At 42.0% G+C, this 14,308-nt stretch overlaps 1 protein-coding gene across 1 annotated transcript in view; it reads right to left on the bottom strand.

Annotated features, from left to right (window-relative positions):
• The window catches only part of FBL (fibrillarin rRNA 2'-O-methyltransferase), an 86,350-nt gene extending 72,686 nt beyond the window's left edge, over positions 1-13,664 (bottom strand). Inside the window, exon 1 of the mRNA XM_086930084.1 lies at positions 13,463-13,664. Coding sequence (XP_086786210.1) covers positions 13,463-13,472 — 10 coding nt within the window. The 5' untranslated portion in view covers positions 13,473-13,664. The remainder of the gene's footprint in view (positions 1-13,462) is intronic.
• Between the last annotated feature and the right edge of the window lie 644 nt (positions 13,665-14,308).

Genomic DNA, 14,308 nt, shown 5'->3' with positions numbered 1-14,308 from the left:
CAGCACCACCACAGAATCACTCAGCACCACCACAGAATCACTCAGCACCACCACAGAATCACTCAGCACCACCACAGAATCACTCAGCACCACCACAGAATCACTCAGCACCACCACAGAATCACTCAGCACCACCACAGAATCACTCAGCACCACCACAGAATCACTCCGGGGTACCACAACATCACTATGCGCTACCACAGCATCACAATGCCACAGCATCACTCGTCGCCTCCACAACATCAATCTGTGCAACCATTCAACAACAACTAGTTCAAATATGTTCTCTCAATGTTTCAAGCTTTATTACAAATGTCACAAAAAGATGTTAATATTTCACTTCTGTTCTTGGATTTTCATCACAATAAAATACACTGAACATAATCTTCACAAAAGTTATTTACAAAAGTTTAACCTATTGCCATTATAAATCACAATAACTTTTATTTAAGTATTAATTATTAAAAAAATGAAGACATTGTTATTTGTAATATCAATACATTTAAGTCACGTAAATACAACACATATTGCATTACAAATGCTATAGGTGTCACATTTGCGAAAGTTAAAACTATTGGCATTGTGAATGACAAAGCTATTAATTTAGCTATTTTCAAAAACAACACATAAATAAAATATTAGTCATTTACAATACCAATAGCTCAAACTTTCCTGATGCGAGACCTATTGCATTGCAAATGCTTGTTTAAGGTTATCATTGACCCATACAGGATGTACTGTGGTGTGTATGTCCCAGTAGGTTGGGGTTCCATTAAGTGTCACGTTTGGCATTCAAACTAAGCTCCACGACTAATGGTAGTTTGGGCACTGATACTGTATACCCTTGTTATGTTATGTTATGTGATTTTTAATTGGCGCACAGATGCTCCAGCTAAGGAGCGTCCTGGCGCCCGACAAGGCAGCTACACAACACAACTAAACAATAAACAACATAAGCATAGTAGCGAAACAATTTTGCTTAAATAAGACTTCACCTTACATCTCCAAGTGCAAGCATTTGTGAGTGAAGGGGGTAAATCCCAGAACCTACAGCTGCATTTTTCCCACATCCTAAACGTAAGGCAACGGTAAGCTCAAGCAAGTACCAATATTCACACAAGACAATCCTCTACCATGGTATAATTGAGAAGGTACTGCAATGGGCCCTCTCAGTGCACCTATGTGCTTTTAAAAACTGGATCACTTGTCTTTGGGGCGTGAGGTGGTGACGGAGTTAACTGACAAACAAAGAATCAGGTAGAGAAGACCCGAACGAGGGCTTTCAACCTCTTTGATCATTTATAAATGTCTCCTCCCAAGGACACTACAACCCATTTCAGGAACCCCATAGGGGTTCACTTTTACTTTAGACAGGTAAATAAACATGGTTGAGTTTTAGTCTCAGCATTAGTGAGAACTAGATTGGCCACAGAAAAAGAACTACAATGCCCAAGGGTTCAGCTCTACTATTCGATGGCATCCAAACCAAAGAGGGGAGGGGGGGGGGGGGGGGGGGGAGGAAGACAGTGAGCCTGGGTGGTCTCAAGAGGAAAAACTACAAGGAGGCTGAATTGGTGCAAAGCACAAAGCTGCACCTTGCTGAAATTTAGATACTTTTAGTAACTACAATCAGATTTATAATAGAAAGCCGCCTAGCCCTGCAGCACCCTAACTTGCAAATACTTGAATCCATGTCCATCCTAAGCCCACTAGAATCAGGAACAACGTCCGTGCCAAACGTCTGACCCAAGGACAAGTTTGTTAAGATACCCGGATCAAGAACACCCTCCAACCTCAAAAGCGAATAAACACTGATTTCAAGAACAAAAAAATATTAAACCAACCTTAATACCAACAGTGCTGGAATTAGGAGAGAACACATGAGAAAGCAGACAAAGGGAGAAAGGCATGTATGTAACTCATCTAAAGAATAGAATTCCAACTACAAGCGAGATATTTGGAAAAGTAGGTGTGAAACTTGAAATTGACCTTCAGAACGAACTAAAAAGTTTCATCAGTAAAAAGATTCATTTAGGAAGAATCTAGAATTTGGTTGCTAGATTGAAAACGCAGCAGCTCCCGCATGTAACCGTTGGATGATGTAGCCAGAAAAAGAGTAGTCTTCCACCAAAATACATTTTACAAAATTCCTATACATTTACTCTGATCATAATTTAAAACAGATGCCCTGCGAGCTTAGAGTCCTAAATTAAATTCAGAGTATGGTGGTTATCGCTAGGTAAGCTATGGGGTTCAAAGCCAGCTTCTTTCGTCCTCTCCTTTATCAGGAGATTGCTGCTAAATAAATACTCAAAAGATGAATGTGAGGCAAGATTCATTCAGATGCAAATACGGAGATAGTCAATCAGTGAATATGGTACCTTATCCTTTCATAACATGTATTTGCGTTTCAAGTTCCCAGCACTGGTCTTTAGGGCTCGCCTGCTGATGCGCTCAAGCGCATAGCTGGCGAGGCATATTGTGGCTTAAACAGAGTTTAACCATCTCGGCGATTTGTTGCAGTGCCCGAGAGCACGTGCACATCAAAGCCATCAGCCTCCTCAAGCATCTCAAGTTTCCCCCACCAGCATTTCTCATCCCCTAATTATTCACTGCACTGCCGGCCAGCACATCAAAGGCTGCTGCTCCAGGCCCCTATTCTTCCCCTCTTGCCTCTCCCCGCCCCCCTTCCCGCCACAGCAATGCCGAGGGCTTGTTTATATTGCAGCCTAACCATCTCGCACGCTGCTCTTGAAACAATAACCGTTGTTGGTCATGATATAATTAAACGCTCTAATTATTTTATCAGGCCACACAGAATTTTATAAAGTCTTTTGCTGGCATTTTCGTTTTATGCGGATTGCTATTTTACACCTTTCACATGCTGGCGATTTGCTTCAAAGGAATACATTCATCCTGAATCCCGTTACTAGAGCTTTCTCCTCTTCTGCTATATATGGGTTTAGTTGAATTTCATTGATCTCTTTTACTAATGATTTATAAAAAGTGCCACCCACCACACAGCTCCACCTACACAGCTCCGCCGATGCCCCCACCGACACAGCTCCGCCGATGCAACCACAGCATCACTCAGCGCAACCACAGCATCACTCAGCGCAACCACAGCATCACTGGTTCAAATATGTTCTTTCAATGTTTCAAGCTGTTTTCAAGCTTTATTACAAATCACAAAAAGATGTTAATATTTCACTTCTGTTCTTGGATTTTCGTCACAATAAAAAAACATTGAACATAATCTTCACAAAAGTTTAAGCTATTGCCATTAGAAATTAAATAAATTATTTAAGTATTAATTTTTTTAAAAAAATTAAAAGCCATTGTTATTTGTAATATCCATACATCTAAGTCACGTAAATACAAAACATGTTGCATTACAAATGCTATAGGTGTCACATTTGCGAAAGTTATAACTATTGGCATTGTAAATGACAAAGATATTAATTTCGCAATTAAAAAAAAAAAACACATAAATAAAAAAAAAACATTTATAAGACCAATAGCTCAAACTTTCCTAATGCGAGCCCTATTGCATTTCCAATGCTTGTTTGCTGAGGCTACTCACTGCCTAAAGCATGAGTCTTCAAACTGGGGTTCGGGCCCCCTTGGAGGGCCCTCCAGTGTTCCCAGGGGGGTGGCGCCAAGTTCTGGCCAGAAGTAGCATTATTCTGATTACACTGCTTGGTTTTAAGCTGAAAACACATGAGCAGCAAGCAGCAAACCACTTTGTAATGGGCCAACACTAGCATCTTTTGTCATTTATATCCTATCGGGAGTATGTGGCAAAAGCAAAGGGACTTCAAAAATACTTCAAAACCCCCACCCCACAGCGCATACTCGTACGCTTTAGTAAGGCCTGTCTGACCAGAATATATGTTTGGCATTTGTGTATTTGATAGCATTTTTAAAAACGGCAACAACGTAACTAATGTTTACATAAGTCTAGACATAGTTAAGCATTGTCAAATGAATAAACTAATTTTGGGAAATTCTGAGTGGCCCTGATAATTTTCTTTTTTCTGGTGGGGGGTGGAAGAGATGAACAAGCATTTACAATGCAACGGTCTCGCCTTTGCAAAAGTTAGCGCTTTTGGCATTGTAAATGACAAATGTTTTATTTATGTGTTGGTTTTGGAAACAGATAAATAAATGGCATTGTCATGAGCAGTAGAGAGTGAGTAGTAGAGAGTGAGTAGTAGAGAGAGTAGTAGTGAGTAGTAGAGTGTGTAGTAGAGAGTAGTGAGTGTGTAGGTGTGTAGTAGAGAGTAGTGAGTGTGTAGTAGAGAGTAGTGAGTGTGTAGTAGAGAGTAGTGAGTGTGTAGTAGAGAGTAGAGAGTGTGTAGTAGAGAGTGTGTAGTAGAGAGTGTGTAGTAGAGAGTGTGTAGTAGAGAGTGTGTAGTAGAGAGTGAGCAGTAGAGACTAGTGAGTGTGTAGTAGAGTGGTGAGTGTGTAGTAGAGTGGTGAGTGTGTAGTAGAGTGGTGAGTGTGTAGTAGAGTGTGTAGTAGAGTGTGTAGGAGAATGTGTAGTAGGGAGTGTAGTAGAGTGTGTAGTAGAGAGTGTGTACTAGAGAGTAGTGAGTGTGTAGTAGAGAGTGTGTAATACAGAATGTGAAGTAGAGAGATTGAAGTAGAGAGATTGAAGTAGAGAGATTGAGGTAGAGAGATTGAATTAGAGAGATTGAGGTAGAGAGATTGAAGTAGAGAGTGTGGAGTAGAGAGTGGAGAGTCTGTAGTAGAGTGTAGTAGAAAGTAGTGAGTGTGTAGTAGAGTAGTAGAGAATGTGTAGTAGAGTAGTAGAGAGTAGTAGAGGGTGCGTAGTAGAGTGTGTAGTAGAGCGTGTGTGTAGCAGAGTGTGTAGTAGAGTGTAGTAGAGTAGAGTGTGTAGTAGAGAGTGTGTAATGTAGAGTGTGTAATGTAGAGTGTGTAATGTAGAGTGTGTAATGTAGAGTGTGTAATGTAGAGTGTGTAATGTAGAGTGTGTAATGTAGAGTGTGTAATGTAGAGTGTGTAATGTAGAGTGTGTAATGTAGAGTGTGTAATGTAGAGTGTGTAATGTAGAGTGTGTAATGTAGAGTGTGTAATGTAGAGTGTGTAATGTAGAGTGTGTAATGTAGAGTGTGTAATGTAGAGTGTGTAATGTAGAGTGTGTAATGTAGAGTGTGTAATGTAGAGTGTGTAATGTAGAGTGTGTAATGTAGAGTGTGTAGTAGAGTGTGTAGTAGAGTGTGTAGTAGAGTGTGTAGTAGAGTGTGTAGTAGAGTGTGTAGTAGAGTGTGTAGTAGAGAGTGTAGTAGAGAGTGTAGTAGAGAGTGTAGTAGAGAGTGACTGTAGTAGATAGTGTGTAGTAGAGAGTGTCTAGTATAGAGTGTGTCGAAGAGAGTAGTGGCTGTAGTAGTGAGTGTGTAGTGAGTGTGTAGTAGAGTGTGTAGTAGAGAGTAGTGACTGTAGTAGAGAGTGTGTAGTAGTGTGTAGTAGAGAGTAGTGACTGTAGTAGAGTGTGTAGTACAGTGTGTAGTAGAGAGTAGTGACTGTAGTAGATAGTGTGTAGTAGAGAGTGTCTAGTATAGAGTGTGTCGAAGAGAGTAGTGGCTGTAGTAGTGAGTGTGTAGTGAGTGTGTAGTAGAGAGTAGTGACTGTAGTAGAGTGTGTAGTAGTGACTGTAGTAGAGTGTGTAGTACAGTGTGTAGTAGAGAGTAGCGACTGTAGTAGAGTGTGTAGTAGAGTGTGTAGTAGAGAGTAGAGTGCGTAGCAGAGAGTAGTGACTGTAGTAGAGAGTGTGTAGTAGAGTGTGTAGTAGAGAGTGTGTAGTAGAGTGTAGTAGAGAGTAGAGTGCGTAGCAGAGAGTAGTGACTGTAGTAGAGAGTGTGTAGCAGAATGTGTAGTAGAGAGTAGTGACTGTAGTGGGGAGTGTGTAGTAGAGAGTAGTGACTGTAGTAGAGAGTGTGTAGTAGAGAGTGTGTAGTAGAGAGTGTGCAGTGATTTGAGTTTTACATCAAATTAAAAACGGGAACGGAACAAACGCATCCTATACATTATTGTGGTAGGTGCCCACGCATATAGGGTTAAATGATGCGTTAGATGCCACAGGTCCCACCAACACGCTTCCTTTATGATAGGAGAATGCCCAACATCGCGGAGATTTGCTCTCTGCTCTTCCCGGATATTTGTATTTTCAAATGTATAATGTTATCCTGCTAAACGAAGACGATGCTCAAACTATAAAAGAAGAGGGTTTCACAGATATGTTAGTCCTTCCGGGCAAACGAAATGACCCAAAGAAAGATCAAGTGACAGTTTAGAGCTCCAAGTGAGTCTTAATAAAATCAGTGTCTGGAACGCATAGCATCAAAAAACGAGCGGGGCATCAAACTGCAGTGTCATTCAATCAAAGCTTCAAGGCTTCTGAGCGCTAGCCGAGAATTATTTTTTGTGAAGCACTAATCACTGTGGAAGGTGCCCCTGCTATCCCAGATGTGAGAAGTCAGTCTGATATGAAAATAAGCAGTATTTGGAATGAATGTATTTGGCAGGGGGAAGGTGGGGCGGCGCAAGACCGTACTGACGAGTGAACAGGAGCCATTTTGTACCGAGTGATTCTGCCTGTGTGCATGTAGACAAACCAGGCAGCAGCATGAGCATGTGATTCGGTAAAATAACAAGCATTTACAATGCAATGGTTTTGCCTTTGTTAAAGTTAGAGCTATTGGCATTGCTCTTGACACTCTGAAGCTCCACTCTGCACTCTGAAGCTCCACTCTGAAGCTCCACTCTGAAGCTCCACTCTGAAGCTCCACTCTGAAGCTCCACTCTGAAGCTCCACTCTGAAGCTCCACTCTGAAGCTCCACTCTGAAGCTCCACTCTGAAGCTCCACTCTGAACGGTCAGACTCCAAAAATCGGCCCTAATCACAATAGTATTATTTCACCTGCGTGAATATAAGTCTTTGAAATTCTGGCCAGTGGTAATACACACAAGTAATATAAAATTGTTGTTCCAAAGAGCATTAAATGGAAATAAAACAAGTACCAGACCCATTGACGCCTGCACCTTAAAAGTGAAACTGACTGAAGCAAGCGCCAGGGCCACGTTGAGAAAAAAAAGCCACACACATTAGATGCAGTCAAGGCGCGCTCACGAGGTCAGAAGGCACTCCACATGAACAACTACCAGACACATGGTTTCATTTCACTTTGAAAGTGCAGGCGTCAAAGTGAAACTGACTAAAGGAAGCGCATGGCCCATTAGATGCAGTCAAGGCGCGCTCACGAGGTCAAATCTCCAAAGGAGAAGCTCGTGACAGCCTGACTACAGCAGAAAAAGCTCGTAACAGTCTGATGTCCACAATATTCCCAGAAAAGTGGCAACATAAGTTGTCTCGCATAGACAGCAAAAGCTTCGCTTTTGCTTTCGTCTAGGCGAGACCTAAAAAAAGTTTAAAGACCACTGGCCTAAAGTATCACACAACAGGTTTTATGTCGGTCTAAGTGTTTAAACTTAAGTTACATGTGATCAGCCTCAGAGATTGGCTGTAGTATAATATTGAAACTCACAAATGCGTAGCTTCAATTAATCCAGACAGGTTACACAAAACACTGTACAAGCAAAGCTGTTGATTAAACATTGGCATTACCAGATTAGGAAAGAGGGCAGGAAATCTGATATCCTAGTTTCCAGTAAGGTATTTTGCACCAAAAAAAAAAAATTCTATCTGAAAATTATGTTCCGTGCGCGTGTGCACCGCCACCAACCTTGCAGATGTCAAGACCAGGCACTCCCCATGCCAAGTTAATCTATTCAGGTCATGTGAAGACTTAAAAAATACTGCTCCTTGGCCAATGTGTTGAAGATTTTAATATAGTGGACTTTCCACCTTGACAGGCTTCTTTTTTAAACAGCTTTCCCTTATTTTGCCCACCAGAAACCCACAAGGAGATGATCACCCATGCGATGGTCTTTTGTGCAGCAAATGTATGAAGCCTAGAGCCCACAAAGGGACACGTGATGTACTACTGCCTCCTCTTAGGATGGTGTTGGGGGAAACACTAGCAGAGTAATCACTGGCCAACCTTGAAGTGGCTGCAACCTTCAACTGGAAGACCACTCTAGTCTGCAATGCGAGTTTATCCAGAAAGGAGGTGTAAAGTGGTTGTATTGAGGGCACCCGTAGCTCATTCATGCAACATGCGGACGTAATTGCAATGATGGAGACTGTTTGTAGCAATGGTCACAAACAGACATACATCAGATCGAAAGGCACCTGAGATATACCAAAAGCAAGTTCAGATCCCATTTAGACATCAGTATATGTGTGTGTGTGGGGAGGGCGGGGGAGGGGACTCAGAGTAGGTAGACTGAGGAAGAGTATCTGGCAGGAAGGATGCCATCAACCACCACGGTCGGCGCAACAAATGCTTTCAGTTGGTTCTCAATCTCCACACATGAAGGTAAGGGTTGTGGAAACTCAGATGAAGGACCCTGCCCTGTTGGTAAAGCAATAGGCCCTGCCGAAGTGTAAGTCTGCAAAGAGGGGAAAAACTCAGGTTCGGCAGCTCTAGGTACAACACTCCTTGCCCACTCCAGGACAATAAGAATGATTTGGGCTTAGTCTGTCTTTAAAGCAGGAGAAGTAGTGGATTTCCATTTCAAATATATCTCCTAAAGAGTTTTAAAGGATACTTCCACATGCAGTCATTGACACTGCAAGTTTGACAGTGCCAACAGATTAAGCCAGTTGACATGTCTCACAGATCGAAAATGCCATGCGCTACATTGGGATTGGAGAAGTCACTGAGGCATTCAGGGACCCCACTAGGTAGATGCAGTTCTGGATGTGGTTGAATCTTTCTGAGGTGTGGCACCACTTGGAAGAGGATTCAGAAACCTGAGCCACCCTGCTTGTTACAGTGCCATATTGCAATGGCAGATTTGCATATGGCCATGTCTAAACTGGGGTGGTGTGGAGTGCAAAAAAGCAATGGATTTAGGCCCAGATCTCTGTACTGGGGTGAATGTATGACATTGTTCTGCATTCTGTCCATCTGCATATAGCATCATAAATTTAAATTATCAACAGGATGTACAATTATGGCAGCACTGTATAGACGTAAATCAAGAGGCAACCCAAATTGCACTTGGTGCTCAGTGTGTATCGGTGACACATGGTGGCGACGCAAGTGACAATGGTGCACAGCAAAAACGACGCAGGTGGAGTGGAATAATATATACAGTGTAATGAAGAGCAATGGCAATTTTTTTTTTTTAAGTAATCTTTATTGCTCAGTTAATTAAAACCATTGCAAATTTTGACATATAATACATTAGTTAAATACTGTTAAAAAAGATTATATATATATATATATATATATATATATATATATATATATATATATATATATATATATAAAAAATGAGAATGACATTGTATTAAAATTTGTAATTTTGTCAGATAACGTATGATTTACAGATGACAATTAAAGTAAGCCATTGCAGGAAGTTGCGCCAATGATTGCGCAGTGTTGTCGACGACGTTTCGATCCACTTTAGTTGGGATCGTCCTCAGGACGGGGTTGCAGTGAATGAATGGTGCTGTAAGTTGTAGAGAATTGCAGTCTGGAGTCAAGCTATCCAGGCTGATTAAGGCTGATAGCCAGAAACCGGTCCTTGGATGCTTGATTCCGTTCTAGGAAAGACATGGCTTGGTAGTTCGGACTGGACTGTTCCCATGAGGCACAGGGTCAGAGCGGATTTGCATATAGCCAGTGTCTAACCCAGGGTGGTGTGGAGTGCAAAAAAAAACCGATGGATTTAGGCCCAGATCCTTGTACTGGGGTGAATGTATGACATTGTTCTACATTCTGTCCATCAACTGTTTTTTGCAATTTTCACCGTAAGTTGTAGAGAAGCGCTGCAGGTAAAGTACGGGCTACAGCAATGGGAGCCTGCTGGGCCAGGATCGGCGTGAAAACTGTCTAAGAGAGCCTTGGAGTAAATCAAGAGGGAATGCTGGTCATCTGCGGTGCCGGGTACCGCGAGGTAGCTGTAATAGTTCCTGGGATATAATAGTCGCGGGTACGGGCAGTTCTAGTCAATCAGCAGCGTGCTGAAGCTGAATGAAGCAGCGAGCCCTGGTGGATCCGGGGGCAGGGAGCGCAGCTTCTCAGTCGAGCGCGATGTAGGCTTTTCCTTACACTGTGTATATTATTCCACTCACTTCACCTGCGTTGTTTTTGCTGTGCACCATTGTCACTTGCGTCACCACCTTGTGTTACCGATACACACTGAGCACCAAGTGCAATTTGGGTTGCCTCTTGATTTAAGTCTATACAGTGCTGCCATAACTGTATATCCTGTTGATAATTTAAATATATGACGCTATATGCACTTTCTAAAAACTAAATTAAGTCTACCTTTTCATTGCTAGTAATGCTTTTGGCAAACATACTTAACTGTCTGTTAATTAATATCTTGTGGGATATTGTTTGTTCATTTCATTATAGAAAGACACACGCAAAAGCCAATCCAATGCATGGTAGGAGTCATACCCACACAGTATAGATGCAAGAAGCCTCGCAGAGCAGCACATGCACGCTGCTAGGCTCGACCTAAAAACGCAGCCCTTTGTATAAAGTGTGACAAATTCAATCAAGCATTCCACCATCGATAGTGCAAGTTTATGCCGTAAGTCAGACGAGTATGCGGGACTCCGTATTCATTATGCCATAGTACTCAAGTTATCACTCACTGAAGAGAGCTAAGCAGGTCAAGAACGGTCTAAGGTTGCTTAGGGTACGTTCTGGAGGGTCAGTACTGATTTGCAAAAGGCGCACCTTTGTCTAAAGTAGCATGGGGCAAAAACCAATGGACTGGAATGCGGCCTAAGCGATTGGCAGTAGCTGAATTAAAACATTCCATCCACCACCTTATTTTTGCTGTAGTGTTTCCCTTTTTTCTCAGTCATCACAGTTTAAATGGTAGGATGAGACACTGAATCCCGCAGTTACATTCCTTAAACCATAAAGTAACAGTTATGAGGTCAATTCCCCACCAGGAGGGACTCATTTAGATTAACCACAGAATTACCAACAAAGGCAATTCTTCCCCACACACTAGGATTAATGATTCCATATTTTTCAAATCACACTTTCCTTTATCAAATATAAGAGACTCATCCTAATTTCTTAGAAAAGGATAGACACACTCAGCAATTCTTACTTTTCCACACAAAGTTGTGCAGTGCCACTAGTTGCGTACCACATCAAATGTACTTTTATGACTTTTCGATTTTCATATTCATTTGTAGTGCTTGCAAGCTCCAACAAGACATCCTGTATCCATATGACTCCGACCTTGAGAAAGCCCTAGGTATACTATGCAAGAGGTGATAATACACATAGGCTGATGTCCCTCTCCTGAATCAGAAAATTAACCTTTGAACAATGCAACAGAATTCTCAGCAATTGAAAGTCACCACAAATTACCTTTCAATGAAACGGATGTAAAATCCATATAACTACTGTGACACTGTTACTTATTGTGACACTGTGGATTACTTTATTCACATTTCAAAGAAATATGCTGTAATTATGTGCTTGTGTCCACCTCATCACTTATAGGTCAATACATGTCCTGGATGCATGTCTTTTTCTTCTACAGGGCAAATGCCACTGTTAGCCAAGGATTACAGAGATAACACTACAGTCAAGAAAATAACCCAAGAGTAAAATTAGGGCGGGTGGGGTGATGGTTAATTGATCTTTATATAGGGTTCTTAGTTGCTCCCCCTTCAGGGAGGAACATTCCACCAGATGCTGTAATTTGTCTACATCGCATCCACAAAACTACAATAAACCTAGGCATAAATACCCTAAGTTGAATTCAAGTTCATGATGGAATAGCAAGACAAGGGAAAATATTCAAAGCAAATTAATCTAATAAAAACTAAATGCTTACAGTACCAGAAAGTTGATACCCAGAAATAGGCAGATTAAGAAGGTGGGGGGGGGGGCGGGTGGAGATGGGTTCAAAATATTAACCTAAGCACTAAAGAAAGGAAAAGAAATATCACTTGACTTTGGAACCAAGTCCCTAGAATACAAGGGGAAACCGACCATATATATCCCTTCAAACAACAAAACGTGAAGAAAGGACACGAAGTTAGACCATTCATAATACAACTACACACTTCCTCTGCACACAGGGCATTCAGATACACAACAGAACATGCGTCTAATATCTCGCCATACACGACATCATGCACTCCATACAAACAAGGCACTCTCTGCCCCTTGCACACTATATTGGTCAACACATTGTCCACTCACAGTATACCTCTCAAACCATATCAAACAAAAGGGAGAGGTGGACACCTAAATCCCTTGCCAAAAGGCCGTTTTCATCTATGCACCTAGGACGTGGAACAACATCCCATATTCATCAGGACCGTTCCAGTGATGCTTCAATTTAGGAAAGAAATTAAGTCGCACATTTTTAAAAAAAACACTACATCACAATATATTAAATGTTCATAACTTAGCTTCCTCTACTATTGCTTGTGGTTTTTAAGTTTACCTTTGCTTTACTATGTACAGTCCTCTGCTGCATTTTGGCTAGGTTTGCACTCAAGAAAGAACATATAAATACGCTAGATTGGGTTGGGGTAATAGACGACTGAGATGGAGTGGTTCGCTCTTCAGATACACGTGGATATGTCATTATTGAATTATTTGCGTAGCATTGATGTCACTGTGATGTGTTTTTCACCCTACTCTGACAATATAGCTCTGAATGGTGCTGTGTGTTATATTCAAAAATCAAAGTTGATTGTCAAAAAATAAATACGCTAGACCCTAGTTTTAACCTATTAAGAAGATTTTGGTGACTTACCCAGGAACGTCCAGCCACGATCGGGATAGCCTGACTGTTGGACATAAGAACCGAGACCTAAGCTCTAAACTATCAAGTTTCCCGGAGAGTGCCTCAAAATTAGTCAGAATTGGTTCCAGACTGCGGCGCTTGAGGGTACCAAGGAAATAAACGCAGACTTGAAACTACCTACACACACCAATAGGACGGACAGACACTTAGCTCGCCACACGTAAGGTTGGAGAAACTTATCAAACGAGCTGTAGAGCGCACCTTGAACCTACACTACAATGGGCACTGGAGATATCACACAACCAGCCGCCCCCTACCTTCGACTACTTTGTTTGATAGCCCCCACACTCCCAAAAACAAAATCGGTGTGTCCTCAATGCTACCGCCCCCCAGCCCCCTTTACCTCCGCCTAACTCCTTGAAGGTCCATAGTAGGCCCTACTTCTCTCGCTATCCCCAAGGGCGCCCCTTATAATCACTCTGCAACTCGAGTGTTTCTTTCTCTCGGATACCCTTCTCCGCGTTATGCACTCTCCTCCCCAAGCATGCACGGCCACTCAATCCAACGTTACCTGGCCTCATGTCGCACGCTCTTCAACGCACAGCTCCTCGTCCACACGTGTCCTACAGGGCTACAAACTACGAGCTGCAGCCGAGCATGCGCAGAAAAAGACCATAGAGTGGCAGAAGAAAGTATCCATAGTCCTTTCGTGAGAAATGCATAGCCTCACTTCGGGCTACCGTGGCGGCCATCTTAGACTCCCCAACTCTTTCAACGAACCGATACAGGGACTCCTCGGATATAGCAAACGACTCAAGAAAATATAAATACTTTATGAGAGACGTTATAAAGTTATTGCTAGATAATAAAGAAAAAAGGTGCATCATTTTAATAATTACATTTTACAGTGTTGTTTATTCGATACCCGACTCAGCTGTCTTCCTTGTATTTTGGTGGAAAGCAACGCAACCCTTTATGTACGTGAGTCTTCTGTAATTTCCTTGACCGTTAATTTACTGTCCACTTTCGAGATGGCTGCCAACCACGTTTCCCGATTTCTCCAGTCTTCATGCAAAATGTCGGCCATTTGAATTGGCGGACTTTACCAGATGGTTAGTTAAATGTAGTTAATTGTAAGCATTGTGCTGTGTGTGTCAGAGGGTCTCTATCGATATAAGTAGTAGTGTTGGGTTTTTCATAAAAGAAGCAGAAGAATCGAAAGGTTTGTAAGCTTTATTCATACAGCAGAAGCCTCGCACAACACAGCCATCTGATGTATCCGGTCTCACCGTCTGCTTTGTAACTGTCGGTACATGGAACCAAACCAGGGCACAAGGAGGGGTCCACGGCGTTCACCCACTATTTTCACCCTGAAAGAAGCTGGGCCTCATTGACATGTGATTTACTTGTCCCGTTG

This window comes from Lissotriton vulgaris, chromosome 7 (assembly GCF_964263255.1).
Source record: "Lissotriton vulgaris chromosome 7, aLisVul1.2, whole genome shotgun sequence".
Lineage (NCBI taxonomy): Eukaryota > Metazoa > Chordata > Amphibia > Caudata > Salamandridae > Lissotriton > Lissotriton vulgaris.
This window is presented reverse-complemented; position numbering and strand designations above follow the sequence as displayed.